Below are 21907 nucleotides of genomic sequence, written 5' to 3'. Positions count from 1 at the left end.
TCAGTAAAAATAAGCACTACTTTTAAAATTAATTTTATGCCACTGAAATACAACACAGATCACCATGACCAAATTAAGTTAAAGTGTGATTTACCTTCGCCATATATTACCTGTTAAATTAATTACATTTTAAGAACTAAGAGTGTGAAGTGGGCATGCTTAAATTGTTGGACATACATACACTGGTAAGATCAATTCAGAAAGCCATTTTGCTTTTAAGAACAATAGACTTAGAAATGCTCATGTTTCCAACCCAGTAACTCCATTTCAAAGAGTAATAAGAAGATATCCTTTAATAAATATAAAGTTTTACTTAGAAATATACATCATTTATGCTTGAAAACGGTATGAAATAACCTAAATTTACAACCATAAGGAAAAGATTAAGTAAATCTGGGCACATCCTATTGATGATTTATTTTATTCAATTAAAATAAATTCTTAGAGTTTATAATAACATAAAAATAAAAGTAAATACAAAGGCTAAATATATATATTCAATTGCATTAGAATTACAACTATTAAAAATAATCACAGAGAAAATGACTGAAAGGAAATATATGAAATGTTAACAACAGTGGCATTTAGATAACAAGATTATGAATGAGTGTATTTCTTCTTTCATTTCCAAACTTTCTCTAATGAACATGTATTTTTAAAATTAATTTTTAAGGTGACATTTAAAACTCAGAGAAGAAAAAAGAGAAAACAGAATCATAAAGTTTTGTGGACCAGTGAAAATGAACAGAGGTGTGGTCTAAGGATTAAAAGTAAGAAAAACAGGTATTGGAAGATCATTCTTTGCCCCTACATTTCCGAGATTATTATTTTCCTGCCACCATGAAAATTACTAAATGGGTTCACATGTGAAGTGAGTATAGCATCCAAGTTCTGTAATTAAGCCTTCCTCTCCCCACTGATGACCCTCAGAGCTTGCATTTCCAAAGAAGTCTTGAAGAAACCCACAGAAAAACTTGAATTGCCCAGCATCACAAAGCACAAGGAAGGACAGAAGTTCAAAAAAGTCAGAGGACCCAACCAGGAACACCAGCCAGTTGTACCTCTTTAGGAGTTAGATGACAATGCTGGGTATGATGTTTACTAATATATATATATATATAACAATATATAGAATACTACTGCCCTCTTTATTCTATTTTTTCATTTTTTTTTTTTTTAATGCAAGCTTGGTTGTGTGAATATTGCTGGTGGCTGCGAGTTGCACGACCTGAGAGAGAATTCAAATCCAGATGTTTGGGTTAGCACACATTACCCTTTTCTTCTTTAAAATAAAATAAAATAATCTATCTAGAAAAGACAAGATGAGTCAAGAGTCTTTCAGAAAAGGTACTGGCTTTTTCCAAGCCAAGCCCCACTCAGTCACTCAAAGCAATGTCATGGAGGCCAAGGTTCCAAGGTATGTCAAGAACTGAATTACATTGCTCCCAATCTCTCTTACTGGATGCTCTCTTCTTGCCTGCCAGTGAGTACAGGGAGGCCAGTTTGCTGGGTCAGCTCCAAGAGCAGACACTTCAGCTTAATACGCTGGCATCAGTGTGCAGGCTCTGATGCTCTCTTCAAGTCTTTCCCACAGGCCGAATCATCTCTTCCCAGCTCTCGCTGGTAAAAGTGCTTTTGACAAGGCTAAGGCCTATGGGCAAAACTCACCAGGATAGTGTCCCAGCTGGATAATTTACAATATACACAAGTTAGAAAACAGTGATTTGAACCTTGAAGCCACTCACTTCAAGGACTTTAGTAGAAATTTCCCAGAGACAGAAAAATACAAAAAGATAGAGAAAAGCCCCTATAGCTAACTTCCCTGTCCCATTCCTTACTCCTAGTGGAGTTTGGGGCAACTGGGAGCCCTGGGTAATCTTTCTGCCTTAAGTCAGTTCAACAAAATCCAACACTCAGAAGACAATGAAGAGACATGGTCCTGTTTACACAGAGCATGAGGAGCTGGCGAAAGTGAAGGACCCAGGTTCTGAGCGGTTCTTACAACACTGTTCAAACTGTGACCAAGGGTTATACAAGGCACAAGGAATGTGACACAATGCCTCCCCTTTAGGACGATTATAGGACTAAAAAAGATGATGCATTTAACACGCCTAGTGCACAGCCTGGTGGGTAAGGGTCATGACACATCAGACGTCAACAACAGTGGTCTTCAGATAAGATTATAGATGACTGACTGTATTTCTTCTTTCATTTCCAATTTTTTCTAATGAGTAATGAGATGGAACAACAATATGATAGAGACCAGCACAGCTGCTGGACACTCACAACCCAAAGTCATTTCTGTCTTATGTACAGAAACATATCTAAGGGTATCTCTTGAAAAATCTCGCACATCTTGAGTTCCCTTTGCCCTTTCTAACTTCCTTAAGTTGGTAACTTTATTTTAGCTGGAAAGTCTTTTTAATAGATATAACAATTCTTGGCAATTGAATTAGAAAGTATAGGCAATTTAGAAATTTCTGTAAAAATCACCAACAGTCTAATTCTAACTTGTCAGTAGCACGAACGAACTAACCATAACATGGGTGACATAGGCTTTGTATTATTTTGGATTTAGGTGATTTTGTTTAACTTTTACCTTTTTCTTTATTTTTTCTTTACTAGGTGAAAATAAAACTGAATATACATCCATCCCAAGAATAACATTCTCAAGTGTAAGGCAGGACAGTATTTCACTCAATAAAGACCATCAGGTTTCAAACTCAGAGAGTGCTAAAGAACTTGTGCATCATCAATGCACAACTCACCAGCATGAGCTTTGAGTATATGTGTTTTCAGCCGGCTGTTATAGGAGGACTTGAAGGAGCAGAGTTTGCATCGGAATGGTTTATGGTGTCCGTGGTGGGTTTGCATATGGCGATCCAAACTTGATGTAGAAGGAAAACAAAAAGAAAAATGACAAAATTAAAAATTGCATAGAGGATTTGCTCATTGCCTTTTTTCCAGGAATCCTACTTCTAGGTCATTCAAAGTCCTTTTGTTTACTTTCCAATAATGGCATTTATCGATTTAATTAATTAATTTTCAAGAGTTGTACCTACTCTAAGAGGACAGGAAGCTAAAGGAAGAGATCAAGAGATTTTTTTTGGATTTAGAGATAGGGCAGTGGTAACAGGTCATGGTAAGAATCTTTATTGTCCCTTCTTAGAGCTCTGATCATTGGAAGAGTGTATCTAAAGAGAAGGTACAATATGGGTGAATTCAAGCTTCCTGCCAAGCCAGTGAGAGTGCCTATCAATTAGTCCTCTAACTTATTCAAATAACAGAATGGGAATTAGAGAAATTTAGCATTTGAAAAGAGCTGACTTTCTTTTTGAATTCTAATTCTACTTTCATTGTGAACACTAGAGTGAGGAAGGGAGGTTTCGAAGTGGCTGACCTTCTTGCAACGGGCTGTCTTGTTGCCAGGGTCTATATTAATATGGAGGCACAGTGCACGCATGTTTAAAGGAGCCACGTGGTCAAAAGGCCGCACATCCCTTCTGATACACACAGCCATGTTTGCTGTAAGTCTTCCAGAAGCAATTTACAAGGGAGTTATTTAATTACAACGAACCCCTAGTACTTCATAATAATTATTAGCCTAAAAAAATAATAAATCTACCAAACAAGGTGTGGGAAGTTCTAATTTGTATCAGTACTCCAGAGAACTAAATTCCATTCTAAATGCCTCATGTGGGAACGGTACTGCTTACCATTTCAACATATAATGCTCTCCTGAGCTCCAAAGCAACATTTTCAATTGCCCCTGGACAGCTCCCTCTGGGTGTCCTTTAGTTATCTTTAACTCAACCTGTTCTAAACAAACCCATCAGAGAGTTTTCTACAAAACAAATTCTCTTCTTCATTTCCTCGTTTCTATAAATGGCACTAACCTTTCTTCCAGACGAGTAAACTGAAAACCTAGGTGCCATTTGTATTTCACTTTGTCCCTCATCCCATGCATGAAGTCAGTTTTTCCAAGTCAGGCAAATCCATTCCTTCAATCATTCCCTAACTTCTTGAACTAGCTACTATTATTGCTTCTTAATTCCTCGTCCCCCAGCCCCCACTGATTTTTTTTTTTTTTTTTTTCATCTCAAGAGCACACGCTATGGAGTCAGACTACCTGAGATAAAATCTCAGCCATTACATATAGGCTGTGTGTCCTTGGGCAAATTACTTAATTTTTCTAGGCTTTACTTTTCTTATTCATAAGATGATAATAATGGGGCCATACCTTATAGGAGTGTTTTGAGAATGAAATTAAGTAATACTTAAAGGCACTTAGTACAGTGCCTGGTATACAGTGAGATGCAATAAATGTTAGCAATTATAATTATCTTGCTAATAATTTGACTCTTCCTTTTACCAGCAATTTAAATTATGAAATACTATTTCCTGGCATTTAAAACTCCAAATATGGTCTCCTTTAAAGTATTTAGACCTTATCTTTCACTATTCCTTTACATGTAACTTAAGGATTAGCCAAACTGAACCCCCAGCTAGGGCCCCAGTCAGCTTCATGGTCTCCTCCCTCAGCTTTTCCTCTACATCATATGTCCTTTCCAAACTATTCAAGTCCTATTTTCCTACTTTAAGACTTCACCCAAATGCTCCTTACACCGTAAAACCTTCCTGACTCTTCCAAAGCTGATGTAACATTTCTCTTCTTTGACACATCATGGTATTTTACTGATATTTTCAAAGACGTGCTTTATTTTGCTGAGTCAGTGGGTTTTGTTTTGTTTTTTTTTAAATTTCATAAACCAACCCTTGACCCTAAATTCCCCTGGCCACAGACCATGGCCTGTGTCTTTATATTTCCCAAAAGTACAGTACCTAGGACAGGATATATTCATTTATTCACAATTATTTAAAGTTCCACTGTGCGTCAGACAATGTGATAGATGCTGTTCAATAAATACTTCTTGAACTGAAGTATTTCAAGTTTTATGCCAATGTATGGATCTGATGACAAAGATTAGATATTAGGCTCTGTATAATAATAAAGTGTTTACAACCCATCCTAACCTCTGTGAAAACACCACCTCCTTCTTCTGTTCAACAACCACTAACTGGCCCTTTATCTTTTGTAAGAAGCAAATAGTCCATCATTTATTTCATTTAAAAAATTGTTTTAAAAAGCATGTCAGTCTTAGTCACCTTTATCCAAGACTGTCCAAACGCATTATTGAATATTTATCTCTCTTTTACATGGCTGAAAGAGAAAGGCAACAAAAAGTTGTTCTTAAAACCACCCCTCTTTCCATGGCCCCAAAAAGCCTTACACACCTATTTCATATTTACACTTTCAAAGCTGTGATGAGTAATGGGAAGCTCCCTCTCCTCAATCTCCCTGTATGTCAAGCAACTCTTTGGCATCCATGAACTTCTTTACCTTTCAAGATCTTTTGAAAAATTGCAAGCAATGTTTCTTTGGTCACATGGGTTAATAGTCCTAATTTTACCTCTTTAGCAACTCAGTTTTCTAAATGGACTTTACTTCCTCAAACAATGACTAGATTTTGGCTGAATGTTTGACAGATGAATCAGGAGACTCATCTACTCTCCACAGCTGCCATTTTTCCTTTGGGTAAATCATAGGAATTCCTCCAATTCTCATTTTTAAAATGCCTGCATTTGCCAAATCTAACGCCATCCAATCAATCTCCTGTTCTCAGCCCCATTTTACAGAAAAGGTGACTGAGGCTCCAGGTAACATAGCAGCAGGTGTGAACCATGAGTGGAGCCTTCTTACTCATCCAAGCTTCTGCTTTAGCTTAGTGCCTTCCACTATGACATCATCTCCCAGCAACCACTAGTGACCCCCCAATAGCACTTACTTGTGCCTGAAAGCAGAAACAAACGAGCAATACTGGCAGCTGTACTTGTCCTCGCGGGTAAACATGGCCAGGGCCAGGTGGCTCCTCTCATGAGAACGCAGCCCCTGCATGGACATCAGGACTCTGTCACATTGACTGCAATGGTATCCCCCCGGCCGGGTTTCATCCTCCAACATTCCATCAAGCAAGCAGTGTTCACCATCCACCCGGCCCACCAGGGCGCCACTGGCGTCTTTGGCTGCTTCCAATCCATCCAGGAACAAGTGGGCAGGGTCATCCGCCTCCTGCTAAGAGAACCACACACACACACATGCCCCACCAACAAAATAAATATCCATCATCATTGCCTCCAGCTTTCTTTTTCTCCCTTCATTCTCCCAAACTCAACAGCACTTCTTGTCAAAGCTTCCTCCCCTGCCTCTCCAGCTACCCCTAGAGGGAGAGCAAGCCCAACTGCCATTCTTCATGCAGTGGAGGTGATTTTAGGACAACATACCCGGACACAGGTTGCTACTGTTTGCGAAATGTGAACAAGGGCTTCTCCCACTCTGAAGACACTTCACTCACTTCTTCCCCATCTTAAAAGAAAATTCAAACTGCAACCCCATCTAAGTTGACATAAAGTTGGGCTAGGGTTGTGGCTCACAGAAAAGAGAGGAAGAAAGGAAGAGAAAGAAAAGCAAAGTAGTATGGTCATTGAGGAGCCTTGGGCCATTATCTGGAAAGGAAGCAAAGCAAAAGATCCCGCTGTCTGCCCCCTACCCTGTAGATGGTGACTTCACTCTATGACTGGAGACTGCTGCATAATCAATTCAAAAAATTAAGGAGCAGCCTAGTTTTAAGTCACCTGTTTTTCAAGATAGCTCCTTGGGTTACTGATTACACCAAGCCCTTCTGTCTCTCTCACATGATCCCAGGAAACGAGCCTGGGACACACCGCAGTGGTGTCTGAAAGAAAGTGACTGCTGATATCCCTGGGTTGCCACTGTTCTGCCAAAAGACAGAAAGCTTCAGTCTTCAGTGAAGAAAAGTAGAGACTTTATCTTCATGTTAAATTGGCAAAATAGGATGTAAGCTCAAGAAGGGCAGATGACAAAAATATGTTCGCGTGTACCCATAGAGAAAGGGCAGAACCCCAAAATGACTTCTGTTTTAATAAATAATAGGGCTTAGCAATATCCTGGAAGACGGGGATGGTGGCTTGGTTACTGACATGGTGGCTGCTATTAGGATTATGATGTTCAAAACAGGTGGCCTAATAAAAGTCAGAGGGAAAAGGGAAGACACTTGTCAGCATCATATGGGAGAGGGGATGGAGGAGACAAATCAAGGCTTTCAGGGTCAATTGTGACTTGAATGCTTTTAGTTTTAATGTCTCTTGCAGTCCCCAGAGGACCCAGGATAAGAAGACAAAGAGATTCTCCTAGGCTCTCTGCATCCTCAGCCAGATGAGAACAGTAAGAAGTCAGGAAGAAAGAGGAGCAGAAGATGATGGGAACAGAACCCACTTGATTCCTCTCAAGAGCTCGTGCAACTTGGAAGAACGAAGAGCTAATGGCACTAAACGCAGAACAGAAGGACGACCCGAAGTCTCCTAGACCGAGAATCCTGGACCTTCTGCTGCCACCAAACTATCCGCGTGGAAGGAAACCAGATCGAAACTCGACCTTTCCCTGAACAGAAAGATGAGGAAGGTCCAACCTGCAAAGAAATCAAAACAAGCCAAACCAATCCAAGCATAATTCAGGAATGCCCGCATTCTGAGATGCTCTTTCCTGAGCTGCTTTAGGCAATGGGGTTAATAAGTAACTCGAATCGCTCACACACAATCCTCATCCAGACCTTCCAGTTCTCACCTTCACAGCAGCTGACACAGCTGGGACATTGCCATACTGGACGTGCTTTCGGAGGTGATTGCAGATGGCTCGGAGCGTTGGGTGCACTTCCACACAGAATTTACATTTGTAGCCCACCACTTTCCTCTCCTTGATCTTTGGCACCTCTTCTAAGTGACCAAAAGGCTGGTAAAATACAGTGGTAGCCATCAGTACTCTGAGCCCTCCCTCAATTGTCAGAATTTATTCTTGCAGTTTACTAACATACTTTATTTTAAAGCCGATTAGCAGGTTAAAAACCAAGGGAGATATAGGCGAGTATTTTTATATAACAAATTTGTCAGCACCATGGCACGCTGCCTACTATGCAAAGTCTTTGAAACCCAAATACATTATGGCTTGTGAGTAGAGAAGATTTCTGTGCAGAAGCTCATCGTCACTGCCACTAAGTCATCTGGTTTTCAAACCAGTTTCAACTAGGCAGGTGAAACGTTGCATAGGTGCGCCATTAATGAACTTCTTGATAAAATAAAATCTACTCCTGGAGACGTTAGGTTCATGTAGCAAACACTGAAGACCAAGACATGGCTGAGAAGTGCTAATGGTACCAAGAGACAGCCCACACTGCCTTAGGAAAGAGCGAGCGTCGTTGTAAAACTAGGCTTCAGATAAAGCTACTTGGCAGAAAGACATACATAGAAACCACCCCAAACCTCCCCTGGGGAGCCATGGGAGGAGTCAAAGGGAAGGAGGGAGGGGAAGGGACCAAGGAGAGGGGTGAGCACAGAATGGGAGATAATCAAGCTCGAAATGTTTAACTGACTTATTGAGCTCTCTGGCAAGCTAAGTCACTAGGAAGCCTGCAGCAGTTTGGCTGGCAACGAAGAAGTGCATGTGGGCACCAGTGATGAGAGGCCTCCTGGGGGAAGGGAAATCAAAACATATCCTTACCCTCTCTTGTTTGAAATCTGCAAAAGCACCATCTGCATATTTCTGCTTGCTCAAAAGCTGTTTCCTCCTCTCCTGACGTTTGGCACGCTTCTGGAATTCCTCATTGTGAATGTTCAAGTGTGAGGTCAGCTCGGCTGTGCTTTGCAGTTTGCTATCACAGTGCTTACACTGGTAGGTGGAGTTCTGCAAGCGGGGGCCGTTGCCCAGAATGATGAAGTCCCTCTTTAGGTCCCGACTGTGGTGGTCAGTGTAATGCATGCACAGCAGCTCTGCAGTGCTAAAGGACAGCTTGAAGCATTTGATGCAGCGGAACGGGAGCCACTCGATTTCCTGAGCTTCACCCTCCACCTCGGCTTTCTCAAAGCTGCCTCTCTCCTCTTCTTCCATCAGCGTGGGCTTCTCATGCTCATCTGCATAGACGGCCGTGAAGTAGCCCCCTAACTTGCTGGCATGCTGCTTCTTTGGGAACACCCCTGGGTGGCGTTTCATGTAATGGGACACGATGCCCTTCTTGCTGAACGACTGGAAAGAGCACAAGGAGCACTTTTTCTTCTCCACTGCCCGCCGGAGTTCCTCGCTCAGCTGAGGGGAGTCGTCCTTGGGCGGAGATGGGATGATCACTTTGTTGGGCTTGTCGCTGATGGTCCTGGAGGCTGCCAAGCAGTGAGTGTAATACGCATCAATGTCGTGGCGCTTCTGGTAGTGGGCTGCCAGACCTTTGCGGATGGGGTTGGTGTAGGCACACAGGGCACACTTGAAGAGGTTGTTCTTGCCTTCTGGCTGGGCTCGGACATTATTGTGCTTGATGCGGTAGTGCCTGGCGATCCCCTTTCTCGTGGAGCAGAAGTACTTGCAGAGCTGGCACCGGAACACAGTGTGGGAGACCAGGTGGGAGGTAGAGAAGTGAGAAGTGGACACGGGCTCCTCTCCCACCTCCTCCTCAGTGATGGAGACTTGGGAAGGGCTCACTTCAGTGGTCATCTCGGGCTCGAGGGGGACTGGCAGCTTTGGGGGCGACTGGGAAAAGACATCAAATTCAGGCTGATTGTGATACTTCTCGTAGTGGATTTTTAGTTTCTCCAAAGTGCCGTGTGTGTACGGACACAGTTTGCACCGGTAGGCGCCATACCCTTGCTTGAAGATCCTGCTCGTCTCCTCCACGTCATTCTGGGATATGTCAGCAGACTGCTCTACGTCGTGCACAAAGTCCTCAGCGGTCACCTTGATGGACGGGTGTCGCTTCTGGTAGTGGGTCAGTACGCCGTGGATGCGGGTGTTGATGTATGGGCAATGCCTGCATTTGTAGACGGCACCTGGGTTGATGTCAATGTCCTGGGCAAAGTCAGCAGCCTTCACTTTCATGCCAGGGTGCTTCTTCCCATAATGAGTGAGAAGGCCGTGCAAGTTGTTATACTCAGATTGGCATACCGTGCACTGGTATGGGGTGGAGGATATGGCGGGGTTGGCTGAAGCTAGCTGCAGGCTTTTCTCAGGGGACAGTCTTGCATCCTCTGGACATTCAGCTTCCTGCTCCGGGAGAGGGGTGGGTATACTGTTCTCACAATTCACAGGGCCTGCCAACTCTTCTGATGAAAGAATGGGCTTCTCCACAGCATCTTTCTCCTTGATGATGTCCAGCAGCACTGACTCATCACCATTCATGGCCCAGGGGTGGAATGCTTGGTAGTGATTAGTGATGTCCCAGATGGAGACAGCTTCGAAAACACAGTCCCTGCATCTGTAGGTTTTGGCTTCGGCTGGCATTGTGAGAGAGGGAGGGGATGGGTCTGGCCCAGCCCACAGTTTAGTAGCCATGTAGGTGTAATCAACATAGTGTTCTGGATGCCTCCGTTGGTAATGCAGGAGCAAACCGTTGGGCTCTGTATGGGAGTAGATGCACCACTCGCAGTGGTAGCCAGCTTCTATCAAGCCATCTAGAAACGCCCATCGCATGATGGACGTGACTGTGGCTTTCAGGGCAGGGTGGTCTTTCTTGATATGCTTCCTCAGTGCATAGAAGTAGGGGGAGGTATATGAGCACTGCCTACATTTGAGTGCTCGGAGTTTCGTTTTGTCCCGCTCCAGATTAGAGGGGGAGACAAGCACACAGCTGGCAGGCTTCTTCTGATTTCGGTCGCAGAGGCTTCGAATGGTGGCCGTATGCTGCCGGATCACATCTGCGTTGGCCTTGAAGTCTCGGTGCTTCTTCTGATAATGAATGAGTACCCCTTTGACCGTCCGGTTCCCATAATCACAGTGCTGGCAAAAGAACATCTCATTCTCCACAGGAGGGCCATCTCTCTCAGAGCTGCTTCGGTTCAGCTGTTGTATGGGGGCGGGTGGCCGGGGGGAGCCTTGGGGCCCTTCGACCCCTCTCATCATTGCAGCTGTGGGAGGAGCCTGTCTGATATATTTGGCAGTAACCTTTATTTCTGGGTGTCTTTTCTGGTAGTGGACAAGCACTCCCACAACTGACCGATTGCTGTAGGAACAGTGTTTGCAGTAGTAAAGCTCAGTACTGAGGTCTGGTGGCGGGGGTTGTGGGGGGGGTGGGGAACCCATGTTGGACATTTTGGGAGACATTGGAGCACCCACCTCAAATGATAATTGAGAAAGGGCAGAGCCCCTGTCCACAGACACCATTCGCATAGTTTTCTGGATCCTAAAGTAGGAAGCCTTTTCTTCGGGGTGTTTCTTCTGATAATGAACCAAGACAGAATGCATGTTGGGGCTTGCAAACGAACAAACATCACAATCATAAACAACAACAGTGTTGACCAAAGGGTCCTTCTGATTTTCACATTCAGGAGTAAAGGTCTTAGGAGTGTTTTTGTTGAACGTAGCTGGCAAACCACCACCACGAGCCACAGGTGTGGAAGTCGCCATGTTCTTGGGAGCCGAATTCAGAATCTCCCTCAGGGTCTGGGATTCCGTATTCAGCCCTTCCTGCTGCTCCACGACATAGCTTGAAAATATCATCGCGTTGTTGATCTTCACCGTGGGATGCATTCTTTGGTAATGTGGCATCAGGCTTCTAACATTCGGGCTCGTGTATGAACAAAACCGACACCGGTAGATCAGGTCCGAGTGATCAAAGTTGAGTACATTCATGGCTTCTGGGTGGTGCTCGCCATAATGCTGCTGGAGATCTTCGAAGTTGGTGTAATCGATGTAGCATTCCAGGCACCTGTACACTGCACTGTGATCGTTGGGGTCCAAGATGTACCTAAAGCTGAATTTAATGTATGGGTGCATTCGTTGGTAGTGGGTGCTAACACTCCGGGCAGATTTGTTGTTAAAGTCACAGTGTTTACAATAGTAAAGCCTTCCAGAGTCACCAAAGTCTGTGTTTTCACTATTGTGCTCAGTCCCATAGATGGGAGTTTGGGTATTCAGCAGAGCAGTATTGGAAACTTGGTGATCTTTCAAGTTTGTTGAGGAGCCATAATAATCCTCTTCATCTTCAGAAAGGGTGAGCTCAATCTCAGCCCCATTGGTGGCATTGTAATCGTGGGTGATGTTTCTGAAGTTGGGCTCTTTCTGGGGCTCACTGGTATCTCTTACCCATATCTGTTGGGCAGAAAAGGAAGTGGGAACCTCTATGATGGGTTCTGTCGGTTCTTCCTCCCTGTCCAACTCAACCTCTATCTCGACTTCGTTGTCTTCCTCTTCCTCTTCATCATCCTCAACATTGATCACTGCATCTTCCTGCTGTTTGGTTTGGTTAATTTTGCTCTGAAGGTTGCTTGCTATCTCGTCAATCCTGGTTCTCTTCTTCACGGGTGACAAATCTAGAGGAAAGTCATTGGCGAGCTTCCTAGAGGCTTTAGCTACAAAATTGTTCTTGGAGGACAACCCAAGAATTGAGGTCTGACTTTTCTTCACAGTGTTGCTGGAAGAGGGGTGGCTGTCTGTCTCATTTTCCAATGGTAGGCTTGAGGGCTGCCCCTCGAATTTTGGCAAGTTGTCACAGAATGAATGTTTATGCTGCTGATGGACTCTTAGCCCTTTCAGAGTTGTGGTGGAGTAATTACACATGGTGCATTTGTATGGGTGCAGAGGTGCGGCTTGTGTGGGTGGCTGTGGCTGCTGCGTTGGTGGTGGCTGTGTTTGTGGCTGGGGTGGCACCTGATGTGGTGGCTGCAGCTGTGGTGGCTGTGGCTGCTGCAGTGGCTGTGGCTGTGATGGTGGTGGTGGTGGCGGCGGTGGTGGTGGCTGCGGTGGCTGTTGCTGCTGCAAGGGATCCAACATGACTCCTGACTTTCTACCATTGATGCTTGAGCTCTCATAAGACACCACACTTTCATTCAGTGAGGAAGAAATGCTTTCACTCTGGGAATTCACAGCATCCCAATCTGACGTTGTACCCGTGTGACACTGTTTGTGAGCCCCAAGTTTCAACGAGCTCTTGCAAGTAAACGGACATTCGTCACATTTGTAGACAGCTGTCTTTCCAGATAAGTGGATGTTTTCTATGTGACGAGAGATGCTACGTCGATGCATGGTGAGGAAAGGACAAAAGGGGCACTGGAACCTATTCATGAATCTTCTAAATGGAATCCCCTTGGTCTCCAATAATTTGTTGCCATCTGAGCCCATCAGCTGCTCTGCAGACAGGCCTGATGTCTGGTGATCCATAGCACTTAAACCATTCTCACTATCTATTTCATTTAACTCTTCATCAGAACTAGAGTCATTTAGCATGCTGTTAGTTTCCAGGTCAGCAGAAGAATTGGTCATGTCAGTCATTCCATAACGGGATCTCTCTGTCAAGTTAACTAGACCAGAATTGTGAGGTGACTTCGGCTTCATCTGAGGGTAAGACATGGGCGAAAACTTGGAAGCTGAAGAATTGGGTCTCATGATGGAGTTGCCCATGGAGCCCCTGAAGTTGGAGACGGTAGTATTGGGTATCTCCCGGCTTGCAGCATTCATGGTCAGATAGGTGGAGTTGGAAGTGGGGCTGGGGGCACTCTTGTTCGGCACATCAGGTAGATTAGTTCCTTCTTGTTGCTGTCTGAGACTGGAAAGGATCTTGACCATACTGCGGTGTTTCTTCATCATGTGGTCACACCAGCGTTCTCGGCGGGGGGTCTGGTAGCTGCACCACTCACAACAAAAGTTGCCTCGAGATTTGGTCAAAGGCTTGACCATAGACTCTAAGATGCTGCGCTCCACAACCTCTGCTGGCAGTTCCTTGCAGGGGTCCTGCAGTGATACGGGCGGAACCACAGGGTCTGGCATTGGAGCAGGAGCAGGTGGGGGAGCAGTGGTCTCCTTCAAATTGTTTTTGTGATACATCTTCTGATGCTTAATTATTCTTGCCCTTCTTGGTGACTTGTATGTGCAAAACTGGCAAGAGAAGACCTTTCCAAATCCCTCGTGCATCATGATATTATAATTTAAGGATCCCGGGACAGGGGGTCCTGATGAACTCCCTTCAGCTTGAGCTCCATGGACCTTTCTAGTGTGTTCTATGAGGAGGTTTTTTGACCTGAAGTAGCGTACACAGAACTTGCATTGAAAAAACTTGTTTGTTGGTTTGGGATTAGCGGCAATATGCTGACCATAATATCCTGGACTGTGGCCATAGTAACCTCCGGTCCCCAATGCAGTTGCATTTTGACCTAAAGAAAAAGCATAAGGAAAGTGACAAAGCAAAAGATAATTAAAATATCCAATCATGCAAATCAGTACCATTCCAATTATTCTTCATTACTAAACATCACATGCAAAAGGCCTGAAGTCTCAAGATGAGGCCTTGAAGAGTATTCACAAAGCATCAATGAAGATATACGTACTGCACCTTCTCATGGATAAAGATGCAGTGTATAGCTTTAGGTAATCTCCTCATCTCCATAAATGAGCCACACAGCTATAAAAATACAAGTTTCATAAATTGTACTACTTTTTCTAGAACTTTCCAAGCAACTATCTTGTTCTCCAAATTGAAAGGTAGGATATATGAGGAAGCTTTTGAAAGGATAAAACCTAAGGTACTCAAGAAGAGATACATGATGTCCAAACCACAAAAATGGCTAGCAAAGCACAAGAAACTCTGCAAAAGCCACGTATATTAAGAACCACGGCTACAGGCTAAAAGGAAACAAGAGCAATTAAAATACATCGGCCGTGCCAAGTTTAGTATAGATTTACCTGATAAATCTTCTGCAATGGCAAATTCATCCTTTATAGAAGAAAACTCCACCTCTGTCTGATTACTGGCATTCATGGACCCACATCGTGGCTCATTCACATTGTCCTCAGCAACATCAGTTGGCTGCAGAAATGCCGTGTGGACATCCTGAATGTGTGCCTTGAGATCTTCATAAGACGGGGCTCTGAAATCACAGCCATCACACTGAAGCACCTCCATGATCTGGGTCTACCCTCTCACATTAGGAACCTGTGGCAGAAGTCAGAACAAAACATCTTAAGGAATGCACTAATCACATACCTCGAGCTGATGGGGCTATATATCCATTAATGGGAAAAAATTCCAGTATCAGTAGATTTCTCTTATTGGACTTTGCCAGTTGGAACATTGGCTAAAGAGAGGCAATCAGACATAATGGAGATGATGTCCTTGACCTCATAACTTCAAAGAAGGAAAAATACCAGATAAACATTTTCTAGCATGATATGTCTTCCAATGCCATTTGTCAAGGAAACGCTTAATACTTCAAAAGTTTTAGAAGTTTCTGAGCTTCTCCACTGAATCCAAATTTCTTGGTAACTTAATGTTGGCTTTGGTTCTGCCTTGGACTCATTTTCTTTTTAAATTGGAACCATCTCAAAAGTAAAGAGGATGTCCACACAGAAGAAAGGGAAAATTTCAACCTTCATTAGCTGTTTATTTAGTATTATTGCCTTGGTGTTTTATCACCAATTAGTGAAATAGTATTTAAATCTTGCGGGTGGAGGTAGAGCATTTTTATTGTGGCTTTTCTTATTTTAATAACTTTGCTGATATTGGGGTGCACCTCTCTTTCCTCCCTTCTCCAAATAGTTTAGTTGTGGGTTTTTTTTTCCATGAGCTAAATGACTATTTGCTGTTTTACTACCTACCAATTATAACCTAACAGCTTCTTCAATCTAATTAGGTCATAAAATATTCCTCATGAGATTTTCAAACAACCAACTTTAGATGACAATCCAGTTTCTGTTTAAAGTTGCACCTTGGCACCTCAATTTGCATGAAGACAACAGAAACTTGTATTTTTGAAGAAGGGCTTCTAAGTCATGACTTTACCTTTTTCCACTTCTTTCCTTTACAAACATGAAGCACATACCTGGATGCAAAAAGCTGTGAACCTACCGTGAAATAAATCAAAACTTGCCCAGCTACCTTCATTCTGCTATTTACTTTGTGACTGAAATATACAGAAAGCTACACACTAACTCAAAGGACAGTCCCACCATCAAGAAGTCAAAAATGTATTAGAAAGTTGGAGTCCTTCCTATCTTAATGTATATCCTAAGTTGAGATACCCTGTTATTATCTAATGAGTAAGTTACTTCAGTAAGATCATCACAAACTCTACTGAGTCACTGTAATCTAGAACCAGATGTCCAAGAACTAACACTGTAGCCAATGTATTTTATGATGTAATACTCTATACTTTTACTGTAAAAGATAAATTATTTCTGCAGCAACAAAAAAGTCCAGTAATAATACATCAATGTAGTGAAAGGAGCCATCACACAAGGATTTTCTATCAAAGAATGCTCCTCCTGATCGCCTGCTAAAATAACTTCTGGCAAGTCCAGTTCTGGACAGACTGAGCTTGCAGAGTGAGCCGCAGATATTTACCTCCTCTTCTTTCACCCAGCAATTTATCCTTTTTCAATAAACATTGAACTGTGCACCAGACTCTTTTCAGCTAAGTCTCAATATTCCAGATACACAAGCTTTTATGTCTAAGCACCAACCCAAATTGTGTGGAAGAGGTTGCTATCAGCTCTGGATCAAATTACAGCAGTCACTGAGGCCCCACCCCACTTCTCCTTTCGCACAGTCCATTAGACCTGAAAACAAATTTTTCCATGGTGCAGACAACTCCTGCATTTAGAACACTTCACAGAAAAAAGCAGATCATCCAGTGTGCACTCCCCATCCCCCAAGCTTAGTCCTTTCATCTCAGCCAAACAAGCCACAGCTCTGCTGAATGTGTTTATCACACTTTCAAGAGATATGAGCTCCTGCGTCACTGAAGCTCTAAGACTCACTAAGCTGCCCTAGTCCTCTGAGCTTTAGGGGCAGCCATTTTAGCTCAGAGCTTCTCCTCCGTGCACAACATGGCTTCTCCTGGAGTCTGCTAGGCTAACAATCAGAAATGAATGCTAGAAGAGCAGGCTGGGCTCCTCCTATGCTCTTCTCTTCCCAACAAAGAATTAACTGTTTTCATTTCTCTCCGAAAAGCAGCACCTTTCTCCTCCTCAAATGTCATTCACCAAGATCTCCAAAGGTTCTTTTATTCCATGATTGATATGCTCGTTTTGTTAGTCCCAGCAGAGCCCTGGTCAGAGCAGGATGACCCTGGGCCAGATCCTGTTCTACATCAGGATTTAGGGGTGCAGTGGGGGGACCTCCAGAATGCCTTGGCTTCTTGGAAGTCGTCCTTCCACACACAGAAGACATACCATCCGACTCTGCTTGCCAGATTCCAAAGTCTAATGACCTTTGTTAATCACCAGCCAGTCTGTCTGCATCAGCAGACCCTGCCAACAGACACACCCTTCAACACAAAGGCTGTAGCTATTCCTTTTAAAGGAGGTTCTCTGAAAGCTCCATTGTGTAGCAGAGAGGAAAACAAAATCTCTTCCCTTCAAAACTTCAAGCCTTTAGAAATAATGCAACAAAAGGCTTTCTGCTGTGTGTCTTTTGGAAAGTTTGAGCCTGATTTGCACAACATCAACAGAAGTTACGGTTCTGCAGAAGGAAAGCAGGGCACCTTCAGCATTAAGTCATCCACCTAGAAATGAAATTCATCTATGTAGTTCTCTAATATCTTGGTGTCTTCTGAAGCTATTATCAAGGATGCTAACTTCACTGGACACAAACATAAACTAACAATCTCCTTGTTCTGCTACAAAGGAGATTAAAGGGTTATGAGATCAGAAAAAGAGTCACTGATTTGGAAAAAGAAGAGATGATGAAAGTGATTTCCTAATGGGTTCTAGCTTTAATGTTGTTGCAGCCTCTGCCTCAAAAATAGCTCAGAGCCTTAGAAGAGGTTAATCTCCAGGCCGCTGAGAGAACCAGCATCAGGTAGAGCTGAATGGCCTTCAATTTCATGTCTGCACCAAGTACTGAAAGGAGGATGTAGCCTACTTTGAAAGCCATCTTGCTTTTGTGTACACATTTCTCCTGAAGACGCTGACAGAAGAAGAAAATAGAAGTTGCTGGCGTGGCCCAATCAAAGAGATAGAAACTTGATATGTTTATGAGATGGTACATGGGCACATGTGCAAAAAGTGACAGCAAGTGGAGGGGAAGGGAGTAGGGAAGGACAGTGACAAAAACATACTGGACATGAAGATGACCCATTCACATGTTTTTGCAGCAGATGGTAATCCTCTAAGAAACCAAAACCGAGAAAAAAAAAAAAGGTGAGAAATAAGCTCTGCATATCTTCTTCATCAATCCCGAAGAGCAGCAACCCTAAGAGGCTAACCTAGTCACTGATGTGCTATAAAATTATGATTTTAAGTTAAAAGCTTTGATCTCATATCTACTGACTTCATTTAATACTATGATTATGAAATTAGCGATGTTTTTTCTCACCAAAATCAGCAAAATCAAAAGTAAAAGAGGAAGTTTCTGAACTAACTAAAAAGAGTCTATTTCAAAAGGTCATGAGATGAATCTACATATCAAACAAGCACCCCTGTCTTCTACCCCAGATATATGTCCAGGCCCTTCAAGGTCAAATAGACCTCAGATGCCTAGACTTTAAACACCACCCATCATGATCCCTGCAAGGTGAACACAGATTCATTCTAAAATAACTGGCACCTAATGTGACTGGTCCTCCTAACATGAAACCCCTAAATCATCCTAATTAGTCACTGCCTTTAGTACTACTTATTCGTTGCTGGTTTGTTCAGTTTGCATTTACAGTTTGAAGGATTTCAAAATGTGGGGTTTTGACGGGCAAACCCAAAATCCAATTGTTTATGTTTGACAAACTCTTGAAGATATAAAGAACATCCAGAGATGATGAAAAGATTTGAAACATATATACAGAAATGGGGAAAAGTAAATTATGGACAAAGCCTGCTCATTTTCAATCTTAAGAACACCAATTTTAATTTATACCACCTGCCCACCTACTTTCTGTGCTCAGAATTCCAGAGATCCATTTGCCTCAGTTTTCCCTCCTGTGAAGGAGGAAGGAGACAAACCACAGCTTCATTGTCCATCCTTCCAACTCACTGCTCAGACGTAACCGGAGCGGGGAGGTGTTGACATTGTACAGCATTCTTACAGGTCCGCCACCATCACTTGGTCCAGGTCAGCTTGGCAAACACTGCTCTTTAGTTTGAGGGCCCAGGAGCATAAATGTGGTCCTCAAGTCAAAATCTCAGCTCTCTTCAGGAAGTGATCAAATTAAAAGGCATAGGCCTTGCCTGGATCTAACCTGTTCTCTGACTGAAGGACTGCAGCCCAGAAATAAAGCTGTGAAGCACCACAGCCATGTGATTCAGTAGCAACTAATTATAACCTTCAAAGCCTTTGAGAAATAGAACCAGAAACACCATAAGGTGCTTTTCCTCTGTCCACTCCAGAAACCTAGTTTCATTTATAAGACACTAAACTTCCCAGTTCTCCTCAATCATAATTCTAATAAAAGGCTCTCATTAGCACCTGTTGTTTGAACTTTTCTTAGTTTTCTTTCTTATGAATGGAAAAACCAATTATCCAAGGACAGGTAATAGAATACATAAATTCTGGAATAGTTCAGCTAGAAAAACAGAAAAATCAAGAGACTAAACATCATTCTAAAAAATGTATTTGCAGATCAGAAGTTGTTGATATGCTGAGGTCAAAGATTTTTGATGTGTATTGGGAGATTAATATTTTCAGTTGCAAGCCCCAGGACCTTAAGATGAAAAATGATTTCTTTTAAAAAGGCACTAGTAAACTTATAAATGTTGGGTTGGTATTCTTAGCAACAAGGGAAGTTCTATATCACTACTAATCATTTACACTTGTTATGGCTGAAGTGGAAGTTCTAATAATTTAATAGTCATTTAAAGCATCTTTCCAAAGAGTAATGACCTGAAAAGTTGAGGTGAAATCTCTTTCAGGAACAGCAGTTATGGAATCAAATCTACAAATGCAAATATAGAATTTCTAAATATATATATCTATACACAAACACACATAATTATAGATATAATTAATGACATACAGATATATGTAATTAATTTTCTTGATTTAATTTTAACTCATATATGGGCATATGCCCTCCAAATTTAACAAGAGCTGGGGCAGAATCAGTTCTTTTCTGAATAAATACAAATGACATCGGTACTATCTCCATGTTATAGTGTAAAACAATAAACCAGCAGGCAGGGCATGGTGGCTCACGCCTGTAATTCCAGCACTTTGGGAGGCCGAGGTGGATGAATCACGAGGTCAGGAGTTCGAGACCAGTCTGGTCAACATGGTGAAACCCTGTTTCTACTAAAAATAAAAAAAATTAGCCGGGTGTGGTGGTGGGCACCTGTAATCCCAGCTACTCAGGAGGCTGAGGCAGAGAATTGCTTGAACCCGGGAGAAGAAGGTTGCAGTGAACCGAGATCACGCCACTGCACTCCAGCCTGGGTGGCAGAGTGAGACTCTGTCACAAAATAAATAAATAAATAAATAAATAAATAAATAAATAAATAAAAATAATAAACCAGCAAAATAAACCAACAAGCAACTTCCAACAACAAGCTACCTCCAACAATTCCATAGCATTTGGTACTACTATAGATTCTGGCTCACCATGTAGTCTTCAAATGACCTATCAAATGTTTATACTTTTTGCTACATGATCTAAGCAGTTCTGTGTACTCTTGGCAATTCACCACACTAATGAAAGGTTTAACATATCAGGGAGGATAAATAATTAAGGAATTCAGAAGGGAGACACAGCTGTTCTTCAAAACCAAATTTTCAGAAGAGAAAGGATTAATTTGCAATCACATATGTAACCCCCAATATGAGACTGAATTTAAATAGTAGCAGGGAAATACCATGAGACCAAGTCCTGCCAATGCATGTGGCCTCTGTTGTATACAGTTGGCCTGGTCCATCTGTGGGACCTTGTATATAAGCACAAAGTCTGAAGCAGGCAATTTGCAGATTAATAACCCAATCACCTACTGGCCAAGGATGCTAGCCTTCAGGTTACTTTTTATTTTAGGATCGCTCTCCTGCATAAAGTTTTCAAGTACTACAGAGTATGCTGGAGTACTGTTTCTTAATAGATACCTTTGGAATCATCATTAAAATGAAATGAGCATCTAGGGATGTAATCCAAGTGGCTAAAAATGTTGGATATGTAAATAAGAAGTCATTCCGGCTGAGTGACCTGTTATGAAAGCAGGTAGTAAGTGTCTCATACAGAAAGAGATACTACATACCTTCTGGAGAATTCATGCATTCCTTTGCAATGATATAAGGCTAATTGAGGCCAACAGGCCAATAGGCAGTCTGCCAGCTCTCCTGTCCGTAGAAAAGGAAGCGTGTGATTTGAATAAGGAGATAAAAGGAGAGAAGGGACAAGAAAAGAAAGGGAGGAAGCAGGCTGATATCTCAGCTTTAGACTTCATTGTCTGTAAAGGGGAACTTGCAGTTCACTGGATAATTCTAATTCTGAGAAGCGTCTTGACAATTTTCTTGAGATGTGGTTTAGAAACAAAACAAAACAAAATGAAGACGACTCCCCCTCAATGAAATTCTCAAAATGCAACCATGATAAATGAGATTCCAGCTCATCATGTCCTTTCAAATGATGGGAACCCATTCTTGGTGTCCTAGGAATGAGTAAGTGAGAAATAATGAGTATTGAGGAATTCTCTGAAATGTCATGGGTTCACCAGGAAGTTCCTTGGAAACTGCAGCTGTTCTTGCCCTTGTACTTAGAACAACAGATAACTGATTTCTCCCCCCCAGAGCTAAACCTCGCCCAAACAGCAGAGACAGAAAATCACGGTGTTGCTTTATCGACTCTTCAGAATGCTGGCTGGGTTTCTACAGACACTTTTCACACAAGAACT

The 21907-nt window shown here is 42.5% G+C and overlaps 1 protein-coding gene across 10 annotated transcripts in view; it reads right to left on the bottom strand.

Moving 5' to 3' along the window:
- The window catches only part of ZNF462 (zinc finger protein 462), a 153998-nt gene that overhangs the window by 75455 nt on the left and 56636 nt on the right, over window positions 1-21907 (bottom strand). For 7 of the 10 annotated variants that reach the window (XM_063696656.1, XM_063696657.1, XM_031014640.3 and 4 more), the window contains 5 exons: window positions 14789-15038; window positions 8633-14259; window positions 7703-7867; window positions 5847-6133; window positions 2769-2887 (listed from right to left, as the gene is read on the bottom strand). In XM_063696656.1, coding sequence (XP_063552726.1) covers window positions 2769-2887; window positions 5847-6133; window positions 7703-7867; window positions 8633-14259; window positions 14789-15008 — 6418 coding nt within the window. In that variant the 5' untranslated portion in view covers window positions 15009-15038. The remainder of the gene's footprint in view (window positions 1-2768; window positions 2888-5846; window positions 6134-7702; window positions 7868-8632; window positions 14260-14788; window positions 15039-21907) is intronic. The other 3 variants (XM_031014642.3, XM_031014643.3, XM_031014641.3) reach the window with 2 other exon arrangements.

Source organism: Gorilla gorilla, chromosome 13, assembly GCF_029281585.2.
Source record: "Gorilla gorilla gorilla isolate KB3781 chromosome 13, NHGRI_mGorGor1-v2.1_pri, whole genome shotgun sequence".
In the NCBI taxonomy this organism is placed as follows: Eukaryota; Metazoa; Chordata; class Mammalia; order Primates; family Hominidae; genus Gorilla; species Gorilla gorilla.
The sequence above is the reverse complement of the archived record's forward strand: the minus strand, read 5'-3'. Positions and strand labels throughout refer to the sequence as shown.